Source organism: Gavia stellata, chromosome 6, assembly GCF_030936135.1.
Source record: "Gavia stellata isolate bGavSte3 chromosome 6, bGavSte3.hap2, whole genome shotgun sequence".
Lineage (NCBI taxonomy): Eukaryota > Metazoa > Chordata > Aves > Gaviiformes > Gaviidae > Gavia > Gavia stellata.
The window spans coordinates 33,120,122-33,145,019 of NC_082599.1; the positions used below are offsets into that span (position 1 = coordinate 33,120,122).

The 24,898-nt window shown below is 40.6% G+C and overlaps 1 protein-coding gene across 3 annotated transcripts in view; it reads left to right on the plus strand.

The window, feature by feature from the left end:
* The window catches only part of BZW2 (basic leucine zipper and W2 domains 2), a 59,706-nt gene extending 41,869 nt beyond the window's left edge, over positions 1 to 17,837 (plus strand). For all 3 annotated transcript variants that reach the window (XM_059818532.1, XM_059818533.1, XM_059818534.1), the window contains 6 exons: positions 1,100 to 1,209; positions 3,068 to 3,238; positions 3,731 to 3,877; positions 8,397 to 8,535; positions 15,586 to 15,708; positions 17,381 to 17,837. In XM_059818532.1, coding sequence (XP_059674515.1) covers positions 1,100 to 1,209; positions 3,068 to 3,238; positions 3,731 to 3,877; positions 8,397 to 8,535; positions 15,586 to 15,708; positions 17,381 to 17,409 — 719 coding nt within the window. In that variant the 3' untranslated portion in view covers positions 17,410 to 17,837. The remainder of the gene's footprint in view (positions 1 to 1,099; positions 1,210 to 3,067; positions 3,239 to 3,730; positions 3,878 to 8,396; positions 8,536 to 15,585; positions 15,709 to 17,380) is intronic.
* The last annotated feature ends 7,061 nt before the right edge of the window (positions 17,838 to 24,898 follow it).

Sequence of the window (24,898 nt, forward strand, 5' to 3'; positions counted from 1 at the left end):
CAGTCAAGATCTGTAATGAATGTTAATGAAGTTTACACTGCTCTGGGAATAATCTCTTCCGTTCTTGTTTGGTGACTCATTTAGTCAATGTATCCTAGAAATAAAAAGAATAGATATCTATCCAGAAAATAGCGAAGAATGATGAAGCTACTTCCTACCAGCAGGTCCTATCTAGCTCTCAGAGCTTCAGGACTGTTTGGAGGTGAAACAAAAAATTACAACGACTGGCTGTAGCATGGTATACCATTATCATTATCACCACCCTCAATAGCACTGTAAATGTTGATATGAGTGTAGTACGGAGAAGCATAACTGGCCTACAGGGGACCTTGCTCAAGGATGAGCTGGGTCTCCATCTCTGAGACATTTCAGCTTTCTTCAGCTCCCTGCACTTGCTGCTCACAGCCGAGAAGCTGGAGCAGAGCCATGGTGGTGCTGCTCTAGGAAATAAGGAAATTGGAGGTGTGAGGCTAAGGGTTTCTTAGCTCCCCTGGGAAAGCTACAGCTAGCGGAGGTAGAGTTCATTTGATTTAATCCACAAAATACTAAGTTGTGCCTTGAGGAAGCAATTTTTCTGCTTAAAACAGTATTTGTGACTGGTCCTACCAGCTACTAAATGCCTCCTAGGAGGACAGGGTACAATCAGTTACCTTGAAGTTGCAAAGTTATTTAACCCTATTCCAGGACTTGCTAAAAAGCCCTTTGAAGAAGTTTTTTCAGTTCTTATTCCTGAGTATCCTTTATTATTTTGTGCCTTCATTTCCTAACTGATTTAACGCACAGTTTTTCCTTTTGCATTGGACTTGGTCTGTAAATTGGGGAGGTTAGAAAAATAATTGCAAAGAAAATCTTTGAACAATTGAATGGAGACGGGTGATACAGAATGAAAAGACTTTTAAACAATCTAGCATACTTCAGAAAATTAATGCTGCATTAAAGAAAAAAATGGGCATTTCAGCTCTACATGTTTGGTCCCCTTGTCATAAATGTATTTTCATTCCATACTCTTGTAACCATTTTGTAACCTTGTAATTCTTATAGCCATCTCTAATTCATGTTGAAAATTGCTGAAGCATGTTTTGTGGTTTTTCTCAAACAGGGATTGCAGCCTCTTTCGCTGTAAAGCTTTTTAAAGCATGGATGGCAGAGAAAGATGCCAATTCTGTTACCTCTGCTTTAAGAAAAGCTAACCTCGATAAGAGATTGCTAGTAAGTACAATATATTTTTAATAATCCTCATCTCTTCTTGGGAGAAAGAAGGAAATGAAATGCAGATGGTAGTTTGCTGTAAGCATGTTAACTCATCCGCAGACTCTCTTAGCATTTTTGAATCACAGCAATATTGTTATGGCTGTAGCATTGATATAGGATCAGGAATATTAAATATCACATGTTTTTACATTCTGTCTCTATTTTTCCTGTAGTTAAATGCCTTATGAAAGACTGTATGTATGGGGCTTGGGAATTAATTAAATGGGTTTTTTTCTAACCACTGCTAACAAAACACACACTACCAGCAACTGTGCGTGAGGAGTTTCATTTTTTTGAAATATGTTTTACTTTTGTAAATAATAAAGAAAGTATAAAGAGTTATGTTCAGAATACAAGTTGTGAAAGCAACACTGTTTAAATAGTATAGCAAAAGCACAGTAAGCTAATTTTCTGCAGCAATAGCCATCTAGGTATCATAAATGGTCCTGCAGCGATGACAGCAGCCCTAGCAGGAGCAATGTAGGAAGGCTTTCAACCTTTGGACTCAAAGCCTGTGTTCTGGGTTTGTAGCAATGGCCTGAGCTATTTACAGTATATATGAATATGCAACAATGTCATGTGCCTTTCTCTCCCAGTGTCTGTCTGAAGATCAATAGTTTTCTTTAATCCTCAAAAAGATTGCTGCTGCGATAATCTAACCAAATCCGATATATCCTGTGTAGTACTGCCTGGAGAATTTCAGCAGTCTTTCCTGTTTCTACCTCAGTAATTTATGATTAGGCAAGAATCTTTCAGGAGTTAAGCAACCTCCCACACCTCTTCGTCTCTTCAATTTGTATTTGAATTCAAGAGTCCAAGTCATAATTAATTTGCCATAAAGCTGGGAAATGGGCTAATTGCACTTTTTATTAGAGAGGGGAAAAAAGCAAACTGCATCTTCTCTTTCAAACTTGACTGACAAGCTTTCAGCTGTTGGCTCTCATTATGCCGCTGTATTAAAGAACTATAAAGTATCAGATGATGTTGCCTAGCGTAGATGCCTTCATGATAGTTTCTTTTTAATCACTTTTTCAGTAAGTAAACAGATTGAGAATATCTTCTTTGTAAGTGCTATCCATCCCACAAATCATTGTTAGACACCAAGAACTGGATGGTAAGCAAATGCTGTTGAATCCTTGCCAAGATGGAGCATTTGCTGTAGCAATTTTTAAGAATAATTTTAACTTTTCTAAGTAGCTGGACTTTCACAAATCATAGATTGACACTGTCTTTGAATTAGAAATGTCTACACGAGTTAATGTTAACAGTGCAAAGTGGATTTTATGCTTTTTGTTAAATGATGCATTAGTGGTAATCATTGCTCAGCAGAGTAGCAACATCAAGCCAGGGTGCCTGGGCCGTATATGTATTGCGAAGTGTATTTTTCTTAAGCGGTAAATATGTGGACACACTGGGAGGGCATGGTACATGTTCTTTGCGTGTAATGGCTTTACCATCTATTCCTTTGTACTTTCCCTACAAGACTCTTGGAATCTGGAGGATTCTCTGAGGACTGTTTTGAGCGACATATTAAGCTCACAGCTATTCATAAGTACATGCACTTCGTGTGGAGAGGGTGTTAGGCTTTTTGCGTAACTGGCCATCATTTTTCCCTCCACTATAACGAAACACAACATTATGAATGAAGTGTTGACTTTTCCAGTGTTAATACAAGCATTGATTTTTTTTTTTTTTATTTTTTTTTAAGTGCAGTACCAGGTGATTCGCACTGTTGATTCCTAAAAAATGTTCCTTCTGTTCTGGAAAGAGTCATAGTTGATTATTTATTTAAGAAAGAGCATTCCTGTCTTTTTAGGAACTATTTCCAGCCAATCGGCAGAATGTGGACCATTTTGCCAAGTATTTTACTGAAGCTGGTCTAAAAGAGCTCTCGGATTTCCTTAGAGTTCAGCAGTCACTGGGGACTCGTAAAGAACTTCAAAAAGAGCTACAAGAACGTCTCTCTCAGGAATGCCCAATTAAAGAGGTAAAGAGTGGGTTTTTTACAACTTTAGTTTATATAACAATAGTCAAAGACTTAAATCAACAGTAGGTACAGGGGAACAGATATGAGCACCTCATAGATTTCCTCTGTTTTTCTTTAAATTATTTTAATTTATTCATCAGTTCACTCTGTGTTTAAGATTAAATCAACAAAACATCCTCTGGATTTGCAAGTGCAGCTGACTGTGGGGTTTGTTTTTTCTTGTTCAGTTATATTTGATGAGAATGTATTTCGTTTAACTGCATTAACTGTTAGGTTGGAGGGGAGGGACAAAACTTCTAATTGAGTAATAGTAATGTTGCTAAATAATAATATGCTAAATGCTTCCTTTTTATTATTCTTGTTCTAATTTTGTTACTTATTACTTCTATACCGTGGTGTTATTTGTAAATGACTAGAAGTATCTGGTAAGTCAGCATCGTTTCTGGTTGATTGGAAATGTTGCTTAAGACAGCACTTTATTTCCTGCTCCAGGTAGTACTGTATGTAAAAGAGGAAATGAAAAGAAATGAGCTGCCAGAGCCAGCAGTGATCGGTCTCCTATGGACCTGTGTCATGAATGCTGTGGAATGGAACAAGAAAGAAGAGCTGGTTGCAGAGCAAGCCCTCAAACATCTGAAGGTGCATGCATGGGTGAAGAGGGGAAGGGCTGCTGTGAATTAACAGAATACATTCTACAGCTGTCAGGTTTTTACCTGTTTAAATCCAGATTTGGAGTTTTGAGGGCTGACGCTGAGGACACCAAGCATCGTGTATAGTCCCTTCTCCTTTAGTCAAATGAATGCAAAATTGGGGTAGTTCAGATTATTGAATGTCCTGAGACATACAGTGCAGAGAACCAGGGCAAACGGAGGTGGCCACAGCCTGAGCACCTCTGCGTTGTGCTTTCTCAGTGCACCGGATCCTGAGAAGGCTCCTTGCCTTGGGGACAATGCTAAGCAAATGCTGAGACTCAGCTCTGCTCAGACGTGACTAGTAAGCCTGCAGGAACTGCCTTGGCAATGTCTTTGCCAGAAGCAAAGAAGTTTTGGGAGCATGGTGAGGTGGCACCTGTGCTGGTTTTGCACAGAGCTGGTTAGATCCAAGCAGGACTGCTGAGCTCAGAATCTGTGAAATGGTTGTTGCCAATGTTGACTGTGGGAGCTGGGTACTCAGTGACTTGTCAACTAATAAGTCAGGACCTGGCTTGAGAGCACGTGCACTGTATAGTGTGGTTATTTTCTGATCCAGCTACTGTCCTTGTGGATGAGAGAACTGAATGCATAGAAAGACAGGCTGTAGTTTGCTAAGTGATGACAGATTGCAGTATCACAGCTGCATGGTGGTACAAAAACTCTTATGACCTTGGAGTGGAAAAAAACCCCAAAATGTAAAAACAATGCAGAGGCATCGGAGTCATTGCTATGGTTGGTATTCCTCATCTCAGTCTGAAGGAATTGTGCAGTGCAAGACACTTGAACTGACAACAGAGGCAGAGAGGCTTTTCAGCAGAATTAGTCCTTTTAAGCTGGTAAACCATGAGCAAGAGAATACTCCCTCATAGCCAGGGCTGCAAAGATTTGCCCTCGGACAGAAGCAATCTGTACTTTATTCTTTATGGTAAAAAGGATCTTAAGCTTGATCTGAATTCCTTTCTTCTTCATACTGGATGCCTCTCCATACTTGGAGTTCCCACGTTGATTTAGCTCCTACTACTGCTGTCCTTTCATCTGAATTTGGTTTCCCAATCAGTTATTCTAGAAATATAGTCACTTGGGATCTTGTGTAGTCTTTGATGGTAAAACTGAATGCCTTGAAGTCTTCTCAAGTGACCCAAATCGCAGTAGAAAGACGAGATAGTTTCCAGAAGGAGGGGAGACATTGTTTTTCTTGCTCTTTTGATGTAAAATGTGATCATATCTCTTTGAGTTGTAACAGAGTATCCATTGAGATGTATTGTCTAGTACTGCAGGGCAAATTAACAAACATTTTGGAATATTTGAACATTGGGAAAAGAGAAACATAGCTGGCTTTGTACAAATATTGTTGACTGGATGCTTAGTCCTATGCATCTCACTGACCCAAGCCATCAACTATGTATGTAACCCCACTATATTAGGTAAGGTATCTTACCTGTATACAACAGGCATCTTTCTAGCTACATCCACTGTCTAAAAACAGAGGACAAATTTGTATGGGGTATTTACTATTTGCACTTACCTGTAAGATTTTAACAGAAGCAGTAGAAATAGAAATTTAGACTTTGCTAGCTGCTTCTTTACCTTTAGGTGTTCAAAAATGAACAGCATTTGTTTCACATCCTTCCGTTATGGATAGGTAGAGACAGATCTTGGATTCTTCTCTTTGGGCTCTCAGCTGACCCAATGTGTGAGCCAACTCCAGAAATCAGATTAACACTGTTAGCGTGACACAGAGCCTAGTTCCTGTGCCCTCCTGCATGTCAATGTGCCCTGAATCAGTCATGGAGTTGTTTTGCTCTGGTGACGTGAGTCACGATCACAGAATCACAGAATGACAGGGGTTGGAAGGGACCTCTGGAGATCATCTAGTGCAACCCCCCCACCAGAACAGGTTCACCCAGAGCAGATTGCACAGGAATGCGTCCAGGCGAGTTTTGAATATCTCCAGAGAAGGAGACTCCACAACCTCTCTGGGCAGCTTGTTCCAGTGCTCTGCCACCCTCCAAGTAAAAAAGTTCCTCCTCATGTTTGGATGGAACTTCCTATGACCAAGTTTGGACCCGTTACGCCCGTTTATGTGTATAAATACATACTTGACATGGGACATGCCAGGTGGTGGGATTTATTCTTGTATGGCTGTACTTAGCAGATAACTTTCACAAAGCACAGTTCCCAAAGCTTTGACATCTGGGTACCAGTTTCTTGAATTTACTAGATTTCTTTTAGTAAGCTGTATATGAGGGACCCCTGAAAAGACGTGTCAAGGCACAGAATATTGACCTAGTTTACCGTTCTTAACAAGCTTTACTGGATGGGTGGCTCCCTAATGGGGATGGTGGGCAGCCATGAACCAGTAAATGCCACGTGTGCCATCTTGTATGGCAGGACTGGCAGGAGCTGAACTCAGGAGGAGACAGGGCAAGCTGTTAAACCCTGAATCTTGCAGGATAAGCTCTTCATTGTCCCAGTAACCTCACTATGACACTGGGTCTTGGCCCCTAGGCCACCTCCAGTGCAGAGAAGAGACATTCCCAATGGGTGGGGAGAATCCTCCAGACAATTTGCACTGCAGGCAAGGCTGTGGTGTGAGCTTCATGACACCGCAGCTGCTGATCCGCTGCTGCCTAACCTGAGGCAAATGGAAAATAATGCCACTGAGCTCAGCTGGCAAAGAGAGGAAACTAATTTTATGGTTCCTTAGTCAGTTAGACACTTGTGAAATTTATAATTGTAAGTCTGTACAAGTTGAGGACTGAGAGAGGAATGTGAAGGGAGTCAGCTGTGGCAAAATGAAGGTATCTTCTAAACTGAAAAGATAGGATTTTTTTTTTTTTATAAATTACTTAATGCTTATAGACAGCAGCATTTCACAAAACTGTGGATGGGACAGGGTTCTGCTGATGCTGTTAAATAAATGAACTGCAATATATATTGCCCTGCCTCCCTGCAACTTGCCTAGATACCAGCTGGATGCTTCAAGTGCCAAAAGGGGAAAAAGAAGGAATCTTGTTACCCACAGCATGCACAAGTTTTGCACTGCTTTTACCAAAACACTAACATTGTTTCTAAAGATGTGTCTATACCTGCCAGAAGTGGAAAAACTCAACCTCTGGTGTTAGCTACATTTAGTAATTTCTCATAGTTACTTTGTAAGGAAGTTTCTTCCAAAAGTAATAATACTGTCCTCCTGCCTGGCTGCTCTTGTTACAGTTGCTGTGTGATTTCTTGCTCTCTCAGTCTTTAAATTAATTGCCGGTAACTATTTTGCGAAAGACAAAAGACGTAGTTTTTTCCATGCATCATGTTGAGTAAAACCCTCAGGATTTAGCCCCTGGTAAAGCAGTCCTGAAGTGTATGTACTGTTGAATGTGTCCATCAGTGCTGTTGGTGGTGGGTGGTTTGTTACCTGACTCACATCCACTAGCAGCCCTGGTTGCACAGACCAGACCTCTGGGATATCAGGCCATTGCAGATCCAGCTGAAAAATGACAAACTGGCAGTGTTACTGAAAACGATGAAAAAAGGCTGAACTGAGCAGTGCAAGAACAATTTAAATAGTAAACTTAATGTATATTTGGCTGGGGGCTCTGAAGATTAAGGGTAATTTGTCTTCCTTCAGCTCTGAAAAATGCTACTAATATTAACTTAAATTTAAGATTGCAGTCTTAGCTGGACTCACTACAAGACAAGAGGAAAGGAAATTGCAGAAATATGGATATGAACACAGTAGTTTTTAAGGAAAGAGTGAACAGGGATATGGTCCTTTTTTATTTTAAGATCTGAAATTAGAGGAAAAAAATTTCCTATCAAAAAAGTTTATGCTTTATCTTTTATATTAATAAACTTCAGGAAAAGATAATGAAGTGCACTGCTACTGTCTTCTCAGAATAAAGTTAGCAGTTAATGCTGTGCTTTGAAAACATTGCTATTTACCAAAGCGAAGGTTGTCATGATACTCTGATGGTGATAATGAGAAAAAATAATGACACTTATTCATAGTTAACCTGGAATAATTCAATTTAATTCAATTTCCTGGGACTTCTGAAACCCCAGTGAAACTACAGATTCGTATTTTCATGTGCTTCGTCTTTGGATGTTTTAGGTTATGAACATCAATAAAGCATCACTTCTGAATCAGCAGCATCCTACCTTGTGAAATGTACAAACAGCAGTACTCCAAGATGTGGGCTTTATAAACTGATTTTACAAAATTCCATATCTATAATTGGTACTGAATTTTAGCTCACGGCATGCAGCACATCTTACAAAAGCTCATGGATATTTACGTATATGCATTGTATGTGTTTAAATAAATGCAATTGGCAAGTAAATCTAAGATTTCGGTGAAACAGATTTTCAGGGATGAAAGTCATGATGCATACATGAAAAAATTTTATTTGTTTATTTTTATTTTCAGTATACTGACATGCATTTTGTTTTTTACCCTCTCTTCTTTTCAGCAATATGCCCCCCTGCTTGCTGTGTTCAGCACTCAAGGCCAGTCAGAGTTGATTCTTCTCCAGAAGGTGCAGGAGTACTGTTATGACAACATCCACTTCATGAAAGCCTTTCAGAAGATAGTGGTACTCTTCTATAAAGGTAAAAGTGTATATCCACTGTTGTATACTGTGTGTGGATTCTCTTTGCCAACCACTCACCTACAATGTAATAGGGAACAGACGTTCTCCGGATATTGCATATGAGAAGGTTGTGTTGGAGTTGAACCCTGAAATACCTTATGCTTTGATAGTTCAAAAGAGCGTGTGGCAGCAGGAAAAGCCGAAACAAGCCCTTCTCTCCCTATTGCATTTATCCCATAGTCAAGAAGCATGAGCAGGATCCAAATGCCATCCACAGTCTGTTCAAGTGCAGTTTAGTTCTTGTGTAAAACCAGTTCTAGGAAGACATTTCTACAAATTCCTGGCAGACTTAAAAAGTAGATTAGAGCTTGGTTTTAAGAAACCTTGAAAGTGGAAAAAACTTTTTGGCAGGAAGATTTTTTTCAGGGTTTATTTGGTTTTTTGGGGTTTTTTTTGTTCCTCCCTCCCTGCCAGAAGGAGCTTTCCGTTTTCTTCTTTCTCTTTTCCTTTCACTGCCAATTTCTTGCAGGTGCTGTAGTTTGAGGGATTTAATTTTTATTGTGAAGTTGACTTCTTCACAAGTTTATTCTGATAGGGTTGTCATAGAGACTAATGGTGTTGCACTGCGTGTGATGGGTGGGTGCCAAACAGTTTGTTCTGACGTTCTTGCTATAAATAGTTGAAGGAGAAAAATGAGCACGAGTAGAAACCCAGTACTGATCTTTGTTCACCCTGTTGTGTCCAGGTACATGTTCAAGGCAAACAAGTTCAGACTGTTAAAATAATTTCATGGCTTCAGAAGGCAGAAGTGAATCACGTGGATTCATTTCCATCCTTGTGTCAATATAGCATGGCCTCAATGATCAAATGAAAAAGCAATACACCTTGTTCCTCTGCCCTCAAATTCTACAATTTGTAAACACTATTAATGACTGAGGACAAACGCAATCTGCAGCAAGCACTTTATTCGTTTTTCTTTGTAAAAGAAAATTCACTTCAGACACGGTGAATGAGTGCCGTAACTGCTGTGCACTCAGACCATAAGTGATGGTTAAATCAGAAATAGTCTTGTGTAGGATTCCCTTCAAAATTTTTGTAAATTCATTTCTGCATTAGCCTGCAAGAGCAACCCTGACGTTCCAAAAATAAAATAAGTGAATAAATAAAGATCACTAAATTGGACATTAAACTTAACATGCTCCAAGAACCCAGTTCCCATCTACTCCTCTCACCCTGCATGCTCTTCTTCTGACTCTGGAGATGTACTCGGGCAGGCTTGTTAGGAAGGGTGAGAGGACTTTAGCCTCAGCAATACAGGTGCCACAATATTGTTTAGGATTCGCATGATGTCTAGAAGAGTGTTTGGAGCTACCATGTGGCCTGTTGGTGGAAGCCGCAAGTTCAGTGTGTCCAGCATGTGCAATACTCACTGTGCCCATATTCCTGCCTGGAATATCTTGGGCACGCGTCCCAGAGCACCTGCCTCTCTGCCATCTGATGCAGTCATGTGGTGGCACAGCTGCCAGCCCTTCCTGGCCCCATTTAGGCTGAAGCTGGATCTGTCCTGTTTGGCAGACTTACTGCTGCCTACTAGCAACTGCTTGCCTGACCTCACAGCCACTAGCCATAGGGCCCTTCTGAGCGCTGGGCACAGTAAGGAAGTCATCAGCTCCATCTGTTTAAGGCAGCTTTGGAGTTAAACAGTGTCCATTAGGTGAGGACAAGCTACTGTGTTAACCAGGGAAGATTCCGGGAGTGCTAGTCCTCCAATTCCTGTTTCTCCCACATGATGTTACCAAGCTTTAATGTCTCATGGCTTTGGCTTGTCCAGAGCTATGCTGCCTGCCTCTGAATCACAGAATCACTAAGATTGGAAAAGACCTGTAAGATCATCAAGTCCAACCATAAAAAAAAACCAAAAACAAAAACAAAAACAAAAACCCCAAAAAACCACCACACACACCACCACAAAAAAACCAAAACCACCCATAAGCCACAAAACACACCACAACCCACCCACACCACACTGCACCATGCCCATCAAGCCACATCCCACAATGCCACATCCACACGCTCCTTCTGCTTCATTTCAGTGCTGGTACATCTCACCCTCTCCTTCTCCCCAGTTCATACCTATCCACTAGAAACAAGCCATCAAGTCTTTTTAGAGACATACACTTTATTGTAGATAAGTTGCTGATAACCGCATATCTTCTGTCTCCTAATAGTCAAGGAAAACAGCCCCCAAAGGCTATTACTGGCTATGTCCATGGTGAGGGAACAGCAGATGCTGGTGTTGCCCTTTCTGTTGTGCTTAAAGTGTAACCTGCACAGGATCTGGAGAGGTTTCAGAGTACCTAATGAACTTTTTCTAGTGACAAATAAAGGCATCTGAATTATCTGTGGGTGGGCAAACAGAAATGCAGCTATCTACCAGCATGAATGTGGACAGTTTATTGCTTATTACTCATTATGAGGGAGTGCTTCCTGGGTATGAAGATAGTAATCAGTGATGACAGGCACGAAATGCCACTCATGCTTTGAAAAATTTAGTTGTATGACTACTCTCGTCAGCATGTCCAACAATTTGCATTTAAATCCTTCCCGTATTTCCATTATAAAATAGTCCTTGGATTACTTTCCTGGGAATTACCTGGAAATACCTAAACGTATTAACAGGAACAGTGGGGCTCATTAGCACCTAGAAGGTCTTGAAAGCCTGTGTTGGTTTTTTTTTTTTTATTATTTATTTTGTCTGTAAACAAGAAGGAATATCCACTTTTCCCACAATGAAAGCCCAAGCCCTGTTTTCCCTTACATGGTAGCAGCTTCTTACCAGCTGGTAGGTATAAGCTGCAAAAGCAGTTCTGTAGTCAGTTAGAGCTTGTTGACATTATTATAATAACTTCGTGTTCCTGGTACAGTATAGAGAAAAATAAACTGTCCAGTTCTGAACTGATTCCTGGCTATGATATTGCTTCTCTGGTTATCACTTAAAGCCAGTGCAATTGTAAATCTGCCAGCTGCATTTTGACCAATAATCTAAAAGCCAGTTGCAGAATAAGAATTACTGAATTCTCCTGAGTGACACCTAGTAAGCTTGCCAGCCTCCTTGTTAGTTATGCTTGCACTGTAAGATGTATGGTTTTAGTCCATTCCATGTTGCAGTGTGTCCCTTAACTGTGGGTGGAATAAACATTGTTGTTATTGGATTACATGCTATATATCATATTCACTTGCAGAATCTCCTTTCTTTTAATTTGTGTCCAACCTGGAGATTTCAAACGTGAAATCTTGACACTATTGAAATTAATAACCATTCCTTTCATGAGGATCAGAATTTCACCCTTTGAACAGCAAACACCCTTAGCAGGCACAAAGCCTCTGTGTACTTTTCCATTAGAATTCAAGACGACATTTACAAAATATAAAAAAAAAAACAAAAACGCAAGTACTTGTGAAGTAGTACTCTGGTTTGCGGCAGCATAATTAGGCTTCAGAGATACTCTTCTGCAGTATGGAGGTGTTGTAACCAAATGATGCAGACTGTCCTCTCAAACACTGCAGGAATCCTGTGCTTACAAGAACTGAATCTTCAAGTTCCACTTCATACACGGGTTTTGATTTTTAATGGAACACAATTATCTTTAAATATCTTCATTATTCAAGTACTTTCCTTTGGTACTGGATGCAAAATTTTCCCAGAAAAAAAAAAATGCCATAAAGACCATAACTGTACCGTGGGTGACATTCCTTGCATTGAAAGAGCCCTTGCCTTAAGGCTATGTCCTCCCAACTGAGTTAGCTGCAATAGAGTTGAATTTTGCAGATTGATTGACTGTGGTGGCAGCTGACAGGCTATGCTTTTCCCTTTACTGCCGATGGCTGCGCAGTTTGAGTTAAAAGCAGAAATTCATTTGAACTGGGTGATTTAGTACAAAGCTGAGACCTGAACTTTAAGTAACTTTCCAGTTAACCCCACAGTAAAGTCCCTGGGCTCTTCAGTCTGTCTGCTCCGCAGCTTCTCCCTTTCATGAGGGACGTCCCTGGAGGCTCTGGCCCTGGGTGGTTTGCGTGGTAGTTGACTGCACCTGCAGGAAAACCAGCTCTCTTGGGTTGACATCATCTGGGACTGCAGTGAAAATGATGTGCACACACCCACAGACCACAGTGTTCAGCTTCAGCTGTTAAAATATATCTATAATCAACTTTAATGAGGAATAACTATATATATACAAAATTAATCATTCCCTTACTCCTCCTGTCTCCTCCAGTGTTCCCATTGCTTCAAAGCAACCTAGAGGTATGATTAACTACACCCTGTCCTGCATGATTGTTTAATTGAGCATCTCTGTGCTGACAGGAGAGTATCATCTCTTACGAGCACTGGAGGCATGAATGCATTACAAATAATATTGCTTACAAATGAAAGGAGAGTTGCAGTTGTCCTTTTTGTAGTTGAACACATTTTGTTCTTCCCTGTTAGTGTAGGAGGCTTATTGCTATGGAGTTATATACAGGGAAATTTTTCATCCACCTGACTTGAGAATGTTTTAATCTTTGAGGCACACAGTGAGATTGCATGCTGCTATTATCAGGTTTGGGGTTTTGGGGAGGGAAGGAGAAGTTCCCCCTTCCTCTTTGGCAACAAACCCATTTAGCTTACAGTCTGCAAATCAAAAAACTACATTTAAATCCTATTACTCTTGGACTGAGATATGTGCCTATCCGGAGGTGCTTCCTCATACAGTATTGTAATATGGACTGTAATGCAGCAACAGACTTCTGCAGCTTCTTCTATACAGCGACCTTGTGTTCTTGGGTGTTGTGGACATTTAAGAGCTAGCTTGAGCTGGGGAGGAGATTGCTCTACTCTTTTTTTTCTTCTTTCTTTTTTTTTTTTTCTTTTTCTGAAATCTCTCCTGATTTTCTTTGCCTGTCCCTAAGGATCATAATACAGAATCACAGAATCATTAAGGTTGGAAAAAGACCTGTAAGATCATCAAATCCAACCATCAACCCAACACCACCATGCCCACTAAACCATGTCCCGCAGTGCCACGTCTACACATTTTTTGAACACCTCCAGTGATGGTGACTCCACCACTTCCCTGGGCAGCCTGTTCCAGTGTCTCACCACTCTCTCAGTAAAGAAATTTTTCCTAATATCCAGCCTAAACCTCCCCTGGTGCAACTTGAGGCCATTTCCTCTGGTCCTATGACTTGTCACTTGGGAGAAGACACCAGCACCCACCTCTCTGCAACCCCCTTTCAGGTAGTTGTAGAGAGCGATAAGGTCTCCCCTCAGCCTCCTCTTCTCCAGACAGAACAACCCCAGTTCCCTCAGCCACTCCTCAGAAGACTTGTGCTCCAGACCCCTCACCAGCTTTGTCACCCTTCTCTGAACACTCTCCAGCACCTCAATGTCCTTCTTGTAGTGAGGGGCCCAAAACTGAACACAGGATTCGAGGTGTATACGTGTTAAACCTTTCTTAGCTCTAGTGTTTCTGTTACATTGGAGAAGTAGTTCATTGTGGTGGATGGTGATTTCAGGAAGATATGACTTCATGTGCCACTTGTAGGGTTTGCTAAGCACAACTTTACATGTAGTGAAAAAAGCCTAGAGCCAGCACAGTCCTGTTTTCCCTGTGTTTTCAGCTTACTGTCAGTTGCAGCAAACTGCGGAAGAGGTTTTATTTTGGAAAAGTGTCTGAGAGACAAGGTAACTTTCGATCACACACGCTCACTGAATTCCAAATTTTCAGGGAGACTTCATATTCAGTTACTGTTGGATGTCTTGGGATAGTTTTGATTAAGTGCAAACATATCCCTGGTTGCTTCCATCTGTTTATTATTCAACAGCATATATGAAATGTGGCTACTCTGTGTCATTTGATCAGATGCTTTGGGGTTTGGGGGTCATTTATTTAAGTTTGCTTTCTTCCCTTCCCTGCCACATCTGCTATAACCTTTAGGCTGAAGCAGAAGGTGATGGTCAGGGTCAGCACTTCAGCAAGCGAATACCCAATGGTTGGGATGGCACTGAGAAGCTCAAGGAAGTGGTGAAGAACTCAACTTAAATGTGTTGATTTTGCAGAGCATGGGAGGGTAGTTTGTTCAAAGGCAAAAAGAATGGAAATTTTAATGAGATATAGAAAGCTGTCTTTAGTCTTTTTATAGAACAAATACAGTTGGATTTTTTTTGTTCTTGCCTCTTGCATTATGTAACTGCCAAAATGCCATTGTGGATCCCAGATTTTGCCTCCACAGCCATGAATTACTGAGATATTTGGCTTAGCTGGATTGCAGGAGCTTTGTTCCTGGGGCTAGAGGTCTGTTGCTAGACCTAAATTTGCATCTGTTGGAAACAATAAGCATCCTTGCGGTTTATTAGGATTTCTTTATTCTGAATCTTACTCAGCCTTACATTCCCTCATTGACAGCTATTTTGTTCTTGATGCTTGATAGAAAAATGTCAGCTGTGTTGTCCATCTGAGCAGGTCCCTTAAAATGGGTCATCTGAATAGTGGCCTTAAAACTTATTAGCTAAAAACAATATAAACCCTTTAGGGAAAAATGATTGCAAAAAATCCCTACTGGCTGTCTTTTAACTGTTCAATCAGGAGGTGTCTGTCACTTCAGATTTCTAGAACCATGCAGAGTTCTGTGATCCAACAGCGAGAAAAAACATGGTATTTCTTATTGTGGTAACTTCTAAGATGTGCAGACTGATTTTTATTTTTTTTTTAATTTTTTTTTTTTTATTCAACCATCTTATGTGGTGTATTTAAAGCAGATGAATAGAGAGCTATCCTTTACAGAAGCACGATATTTGGTACTTTAAGCCTAATAACGTTATACATTTTATTGCATCTGGAATCCCTTATACGCATCAGATATTCTGTACTTGTAGCCTAATACAGTTCATGCAAAGCTTGTTCCACTTTGTTCCATATTAACTTTTTTTATGCTGCCTTTAAAAAAAAAAAATCTTTCTTCCCTCATGTTCAAAATCTCCTAACCTCTAAAAACGACACTGATTTTTTACAAATGCTGATCTGTATTTCAGCTGATGTTCTGAGTGAAGAAGCTATCCTCAAGTGGTATAAAGAAGCGCATGTTGCTAAAGGCAAAAGTGTTTTTCTTGACCAGATGAAGAAATTTGTGGAGTGGCTGCAAAACGCTGAAGAAGGTATGGATTTATTTAAAGAAATATGGTAGTCTCTTGGCAAATCAAATTTATTTTTCCAGATTTTAGTTGTACCAGGCATATGAAGTTTACAGACTTAGAATAGAAAACAGCCGGTGTGACTGCTCCAAATTGTTTCCACTTATGCGCAAGCCTAACTACACTTGCTGTTTTTTAATGTTTGTGATGACCTTGTGAAGTCCTTAAGTCATCAGGTACCACTTGTCTGTAGATAAATTTTTTAAGTTTCTGCAGAGAGGAACGCTGCACTGATGACAGCGTGAAGTATCTTGGTGTTAGCACGCGCAACACTAACAGTTTTCTGTATCAGCGCCTTTCCTGCTATTATCATCTGTACTGGCAACATGAACATAGCATAAGCCTGCCTGTGCGTCTGCAGTTGAAATTGCTTTTGGCCAAATGATCAGGCTGAGACATGTGGTCCGTATTTACTGCTTTAGAACAGTTATTGGGGAGGGGAACTGGTTTCTTTAGTCCCTAACTTTGTTTTTCTCATGTTCTGTATAGGAAAATAATTTGGTTTGTACTGAATAAATGTTACCTTTTTTTGCGTGGAAAAGGAATTCCACCTCAATTGGAAAGAGCAATCCATGTGTAATAGATAGGGAAATAATTATTAGTGTTCATTTGCATCCATTTAATGTAATTGGTTTAAGAAAACTGGAGGGAATATTTAGTAATACCAAGAAGCAGATAAGACTGCAGCAATTCACATGTGCAGGTAGCAGTATGAAAATGGTAGCTCCTTTCACACTTGAGACTTTGGACTAGCAATCTTGGTCTAATAAAGCATTTTTTCCCCATTTTAATCTTCTGCTTGTATGCCTTTCTGTTGCGCTTTATTTTTATCCCTTCCTGCATGTCCCCTCTGCCAGATGTCCTTAATTACAAAGTGCAGTACAAATAGAGACAAAATGTTACTGTAAGAACATGTAGACTGTGTTTGCTCTGAGAAATCTGATCTAATGTGTAATATTTGTTGGCAGCAAGCCCTTTTCTGTCAGGTGAACACAGACAGAAATATAGTATGATGCAAAGTAGCTTTAGGTGACAGAAACCCCGTGCATATTCCTACTTCTAAGTTACTTCTACTTCTCTTACTTCCACTTCTCCTACTTCTAAATTACTTTTATCTTACGCTATACAAATCATAAAAAATTTGTTTGTACAGATTTCATACCTGCTGTAGGGTAACACCACATACGCCTTTCTAGATAGGCTGTATGATGATGATTGGTATTTGCAGAGCAAATAGTTTAAAGGGTGCTTCCCGGATGATAGCATTATGGCCTACTCATAGAGATTAGAAGAGCGAGCAAATAACACTGATCCTTTATTAAACTCAGCTCAGATATGTATTGCATGGGTTTGCAGATGAGGACCAAAATAATTCATAGTGATCTGGTTAAAATTCTAGTGACAGATCTGTAAATGAAGAGCTCCACAGAGGAGGGTAGCAGGGCAGATCTTTGTCTCCTGAAACTGTGTGTTTCTTTCTGGCTTACTCTGTTTAATCTGCCAACCTTTCCTAGGAAGTACTAGGTGTGATGAAAATTTTCACTTGAATTTTGGAAGGATATATTGTTATTTTTATAGAATTACTCACATCACGGTCCTTGTGCAACCTACATGAAGTGTTTTGCTTCTCTTCTAGAGTCGGAGTCTGAAGGGGAGGAGAACTAAGACGGTTCAACAAAGCACAGTCTCAATCTAGGTTAATGCCAAATGCGCTTGGGAATGCCGTACTGTTCAAGCAAAGAGGCTTTACTTCAGTGTCATACAGAAAATTATAGGCTAGGCTTTCCTTTTGTTTAGAAGAATAAAGGTTTTTAATGGAGCCCTGAGGCATTAGATGCTTTACTTGGGACTCTACCTCTGGCTCATTGTACACTAACTTAGGCAAAGACATTCAGCAAGGAGCCATATAGAAAAAGTGAAATGAAATACTTATGGACTCCTTTTTATTAACGGTCTTTTTCAGGTACTATGGTATATGAACACTCCAATTTCTGTTTATAGAACTGTTTGGTCTGTGTTTGTAGCTCAATATTGGCTTGTGTATGTGATTTGACACCACCACATTTTTTTGAATAAATGGCTTTTATATCTTAGTTTCGTGGTGTTAGTGAATATGTTTTCTAATTTTGGTTTGCCAAAGTTTTTGTGATTCTTCAAGGGAAAATTACACAAGAAAGTCAAGAGACTGTTTTCATACTTCTTAATCACAAAATCAGCATCCGTAGTTAATTGGGATCACTGTCTAATCTTTATTCCTGTATTTCCATATAACTTTGGACAGATTAACCAGATTCCATAGCAAATGTTGATTCATTCAATTTATTAATTCAAAGAAAATGTACAGGAACAAATCTGCGGAGTCCCAAGTTTGCATGTACAAAATTGATGCAAATGCTAAGTAGAATAATATGCTGTTCTCAGTTCAGACTATACTTAGTTATTGGTGACAGCTAAATTTTGCAAGAAAAACATCTCATTTTAGAAGCATTAGCTTCAAAATTTGCATGACTAGAAGTCATTACATGTGAAATCTGAAATTTATTTACATCAGCATTATGTTAAAATTAGATATTTGATTGAAATACATAAATTAATGTATAAACGTCTCAAGACCCATCCCACTTTCTTTAATATTCTCCTTGTGCCTTGATGTGATGTCATTTACAATTCCAGTGCCTGGGACCTGATTAGGATGTTGCATAAATAGAGCTATTGCACAGGTCTGTACATGCATGCAAGTCTCAAAACCCAAGCCTAGAGCTAGAGGTCTGACGTTGTGCGAATACTCAGCCAGCACTTGGGATGAGAGTTCCTGGAATCCTGTGTTGTGCCTTGTGGATGTGAACTCAACAGCAAAGGTCCAGTGCAGCACCATCTCCTGACTTGCACTTTTTTCACGTAACAGTTGATCAGGTAACAGTCGCTGCCATTTTATTTCTCCCAGGTCCAGTTACTTTGGAAGTAGTCTTCTCCTGCTCCACTCTTCCCTTTGCTGTCCATGCCTCTGACCATGCTGGTGGCCCAGAATAACTAGGGCAGCAAGTCAGCTTGCTGATACATCACACCACTCCAGTTCATCTTCTCTTTAAGAATATGTTACTTAAAACACTCTGCGTCCTTCCCTTTAAACATAAATCCACATGAAATATGAGTGATTGGATTAATAAGGTTTAGAAAAGACAGGCTTTTATTCTTAGAGGGGAAAAGCAGGAAAGAACAAAATTAACTAATAAAGTTGTGTATTTTGTCATTAGAAACCAGTAAGCTAACAGATAGTACAGACTTTTCTATGGAAAAGTCAATACTTCATGCAAACCACAGATCATATGGTTGTAAATGTCTTGTCTCAATATGTATCTGGCTTTACTGGAAAGAGCAAATAGCAAGTGGAAATCAAGTGCTGTTGAATGCCAGCTTTCCATCTAGAACAGCATTTATTTTTGTAACAGGTATTGATCTTTGGAAGGGGAAATTTGTCATGTGGATATTTCCAGTAACTTAGAGGAGACAGTAAGATAGTCATAGTATAAAGCAGAATTGATGCATTAGCTGCATGCTTTCCATTTCAGTCTTTGTTACTACAAAAAATAAATTTGCCAGGCACTACTGACCTGGGACCCTCTGTTCACAAACTCTGCAGCTGTGAAGTGGTAGTATTGAGTCATCGCTGATACAGAGCCACTATCGCTGGAAACATTTCAAAGTCAAAATTGCAGTCTAAGGTACTAGTGAGTATCAGCTGGGTGTATGTAAAAATACTTCTCTGTATAATCTAAAATTCAGACTGATTTCAAAGGTGCTGATCTCGAATAACATGCAGAGGACACCATGAAACATAGCTGTGGTGAGACTGCCAGGGATGGCCAGACTGGGCTGGCTGGGCTGGCTGCTGGAAAGAAAAATGATCCATAGGAGGCACCTTGTGGCAAAAGGCAGCAAGTCTGGGTTGCCTGCTGCGTCTGTGCCCTCAGCGTATAGCGGGAATAAGCACAGCGCTCTCTCATGCTCGGTGGGATCCACTTCACTGAAGTTCAGGTACCTACAAGCCAGGCACCCATCGAGTTGGACTCGATGATCCTTATGGGTCCCTGCCAACTTGAGATATTCTATGATTGCTGACGCAGTTGTCCCAGGCTCCATTTATAGATGTGTTGGAGAGAAACAGGTGTTTGTAGGACAGGACCACTGGCCAAGTTGAGACCTATGATTTAGAGCAGGGTGAGGAGTTGCACTCTGCACTGACAGTAGTTCTCCAATGTTCAGTAACTCCCAAAACCCATCATCTTCTGTGTTCGTATCGTGTCTGATGTTTAGCTCCTGGGAGCCCCTCTCAGCTTGCCCTCCCCAAGCAAAATTATATGCTGCTTTGCTTAGGCACTGTTTCTGAATCTAGTTTTCAGGAATTTTCCCCACTTAATCTTTGAGATCAGTTCAGATGGGGACTTTTCATGTACATATGTACTTTCATCCAACATTTCACATATATGCTGGTAACTGAACTAGGCAGGGGCACGAATACAAATAGACCTGGTTTGCATCAGGCTGAATTTCAGTATAAACACGTGCAATGATTAGGCTTTTCAAGAAACCTGTGGTTTAGAAGTTGGGCAGAGCTTTTGATGTGACTCTCTTCAGGCAAAGTACCCTTCCCTGGATGCCTTCACAGAGTATGCATTCCAGTTAAAAATGTCCCCAACCCAAAGCATTTCTTTAACCCAACTCTTGAATTAGTGTTTCTCTGCTGGAGAAATGAAAGTTACTGTCGATGCTAAATATATTCTTCAAATATGGAATCAGTTGTCTTATAAAAATAAAAAGATACTTCATAGAAAATGTCCTTCACGTAATATATTGCATTTGATTTTGAAACCTCAGTGGAATCTAAATGTCAGAACTGTACATATCTCTTTTACTCGACAATAAATTGCAGTAGGATGCACTTTAAAATGGGATTATTGAATGTGAAGGTGAGTCCTCCCTCCTGGCCTCTCCCTTCTGAAATCATGCTGAGGTTTAACTAAGAAAGCTTTATATTGCTTTAAAACATTCTTCTAGCATGCAGGTGCTCTCCAGGAGAGGGACCGCATCTTCCTTGGAATGCAACAGTGAGTTAGGTTTTATGGTCTCCTTGGTTAAAGCACTGGTCAGAAATTGGAAAGGTGTTGATACAGTTCCTATTTCTTACTGCTTCCACTACCTAATTGCATTGCAGGCTTGCCTAACTATGTCGGTCCCTATACAAAGGGGCCTCCTACCCCACAGCAGTTAGTAATCCTACAGATCACAAACCTTCATCAAGCCAATACTCACTTCACTGTTCTCAGCAGCAATCCTGCTTTCACTCTTACCGTGTTTTGGCCGGTAGAGATTTACCCCCAGGACATGTGGTGATGACCTTCCACGACAGCATCCCTCTTATCTGCTTGGCCAGCACATCCCAAACCCAGTGGCCAGACCCGTGCCAAAAGGAGTGGTGGAAAAGTCCCCGAGCTCACCCCTGGGGCAGCTCCAGGCTGGCTGAGCGAGGAGGGCGCTTGCCACCCGGAGAAACCAGCTTCTACCAGGTAAGACGCTCTGTGGGGTCCCAAGGTCCGGTCTGTGACCACAGTTGGGAGAGGGAGGGATACATCGGTGATTTTGTGTGTGTGTGTGTGTGCACAATTAAGATTTTTACACAAAAGTGGCTCTCAAAAATTCTAGCAACCAGTCAGCAAATTAACAATTTAGCTTCTCTCTTTGTTCAGTCTTTCGGATTTAAGTAGTTTTCTAACAAACTAACTGCGTATCTTGCAACTGAGTTCATCCACTGGCTGCATATATTAAATTAATGGCCAGTTAGTCTTTTAGTATTTAAAAATTTCAGAACAAAGGATATTTTCATTCCACAAAGAACCCTGAGCTGTAATAATGACTTCTTTCTGGTTAAGGCCCTGTCCATTGTCAAAACAGATTTAAAAATGAAGAACGACTTTTGAATGTTCTTTTTGAAATATAAATAAAATATATCATTATTAAAATGTTTATTACATTACATTCAATAAAATAATATCTATAAATATCTAATATTGGTAAACATTATACATATTTAGAATTAATATTACATTGTTCATGCATTACATTTAAATACTAAAATATCTTTAAATAACATACAAATACAATTTTATAAAATGTTAAATTACTTCTTAAGAAAACGATGTAAAATGTACATGCATGAGAAAGTCACTGCACTAGTACGAGGTATGTGTGTAATACTAAAGGGAAGATAATTAGACACAGAAGATTTTTACTACAACTCAGTTTCAGTCCATGACAGAGGTTATTTCTAAGCAAATAAACTATTTTGTAACTTCAAAACTTTTAAAATATATTTTAGTTTTGTTGAGAGTATTATTGGCTTTACTCAAAAAGTTTGTTTTTGATAAAAATGTTCAGAAAATTCCGATCACCAGGATTTTGAAGCATTGTTTATACATAATGTTTTTAGCTTGAATGCAATCACTTGCTGCTTGGAATTTACCCATCTCTGTACTAGCAACTGAGGCGACAACCGGACAAACAAGTGATTCAGCCTTCTCCCTTCCTGTGCTGTAAGAAATGGCTAGGCAGCTACTTTAAGAAATCACACACAACTGATCATCTAGCTGTTAAAACTGCTTTTAGATTCCTTTTTTAATACCTCTAAGCTAAGCATAATTTTACCTCTGCAGCTTTTTGAATTAAAGGATTCGAAGGCTGTTAAAAATCTCTTAAAAAATCAATTCTTATCTCAAGCATAATTCAAGACATGCTATTTATTAACAACTTTCTTTGTAATGTAGGAATGCCTTGAAACCCTAGTCATGGCCCAGAGCAAACTGTGCCATATGGATGCACATACGTGCAGGAGAAGCATCTACACTTATGACATCTTTTTGGGGCTTAAGAAACACCTTCCAGAAGGGCTCCTATTCTTCATTAAGCTATATGAGGTAGTGGGTTCTTATATGACTTACCTAAGCCAAGCTCCTGGGTAGGACGTTTAAGTATCAAACACTTAGTGCCTGTTGCTTGGCATATAAGGGAGAGCTGGGCACATAAACAGAAACAAGTGAGCAACTTGCATCATCGTTTTCCAACTCTTGAGAGCAGGCCAAAAGGGGTTAGCAAGCTTCAGTATAAATATAGGGAAGTGGTATAATGTGAAAAGCATAAACTATGCTGAACAGTGCTACAACATAAGCTCTCAGTACTACCCACACCAGTGCTCTTTAAGCTACAGCATCTTTAAGCCACATGCACTCCTTGGCAATAGTGGAGTTCAGCTTTTCCTGCTCTCCATGGGTTCATATTAGCCAGCTTTCACGATCTTCGTAGTTTTCACAAAAGCTAGGTTTTGTTTTTTCTTACGTCTCATGCAGTTACGAAATTTTTTTGCTGAAAAGACTGAAACCCTTTTGCTTCTCAAATCATCACTTGGCACTCAAATCAAGGGTTCAAGTGACAAGCCATTTTCTCAAATCTTTAAAAGCCTCCCACAGTCCATTTAGAGGCATAAGGTAGTGTCAAACACGGTCTCATAAATGGGTGGGTGGGGGACTCATTTCATGTTTACCCACAATGCAGCCATAATTCACAGTTTAAGATGCAGAGCTTTGTTCAAACACCCAGGCACCGACCTGAGCGGCACTGATGGGACTGATGCACCGGAGAGGGATGGAGGCCCGTCCCCCACGTAGCACTCAGGCTTAGGGTCCCTGGTGCAGCTCATCACGGGGCTCCTGCTCCCAGCACAGCTCCCAAAGGGTGGTGCCTGGGGCAGGGCACTGACAAACAACTGTGGTACTGCATTAGCAGCGAGAAGCAAGCTTCTTGGCATCTTGTATTTGAGCAGCACAATTTTATTTTAGGATGGCTTGTGCACTTAAGCAATGACAGACTAGCACTTCAAGACAAGCAAAGAGAGCGAGAAAATGTGGCCCAATCCCTTACTTTCATTGTTGTAAGGGTGCAAGGTTGCTGAACTCCGGTTTCTGTTTTGAACACCTTCCTCAAAATGTGAACTTTCAGAATGGGCAGGTTCAGCCCTGGAGTGGTGGCAGATGTAGGGCACGTGACGATTCAACCTCGCTGGATTTGTCCGAACAGCACGTGGAGAAGAACAAAACCTGTTGCTCTCCAACATGCCGTTACTGAGGCGCTGGTAAACTGCCTGGTCATTGTAACGGGTCTCCTCTGGCATCTCAGAGGCTTTGCTTTAAGTTCCTGTCATGTTCACAGACAAGAATAACTACCTTTAAAATCACATTTGCACTTAAAAATGGGGCTTTTGATTATCTAAAATAAGGCTTGTGGGCTGACTAAGACAAACCAGTCCTTTCTCAAAAAGAGCCACAAATAATATTACATGGGTTAATTGCAGCCAACCATTCAGTGCTGGCTGAGCGTGCTGGTTATTAAGAACCAAAATGAGGACATATTACATAAATATATCTTTTCCCAAAAAAAGCCACATCTTTTGGAGGGGGGAAAAAGTAAATTTTCAGGGTTGCCTTCTTCCCCTTCTCCACCAGGCTTTTGGGTTTGTGCTATGATATTTAAGGAAAAGTTAACTCCTGCTCCTTACCAGCCACATGGGCCTTTAGAGCTTCATGTAAACAGAAACAAATCCGGGGAGGGGAAGTTATGCCAACGCCTGCAGAAGACACGATTCAGGCAGGCGAGCACTCCCCGGCTGTGCACTGAACCTATATTTGGCTCTTGGCACAGAGCTGCTGCCCTGGCATCCCGGATGACGGGCTCACTTGCTATTTTTTCCTGGCAGGAATCCAATTACCAGCATGACAGCGGCTGCAGTTTCCTCCCATGGAGGCCTGGGAGCTCATGTCACCCCACGCACCAGCAAGGGTTTCAGATGCTCGGCCCCAGCCCCTTCTGGGTTTCTCCTTCCCAGTTTACCCACGTTATTCTCCAATGAGAAAGAAGCCCCAAGCTTACAAGGGACCTCAGGAACTTCAGTGGGAGCTGTGCAGGTTGGAGTCTCACCTCACCGCTGCTCCCTGCTGCCCTGGGGCGCCAGGGGCCGTGCTGGGAGAGCAGTGTCCTTAGTACCCATCTGAGGCGATCCAGACAGGAAGGAGAGTGAAAGTGTGTATATGCTTGCTTTCCTGCTGCCTCT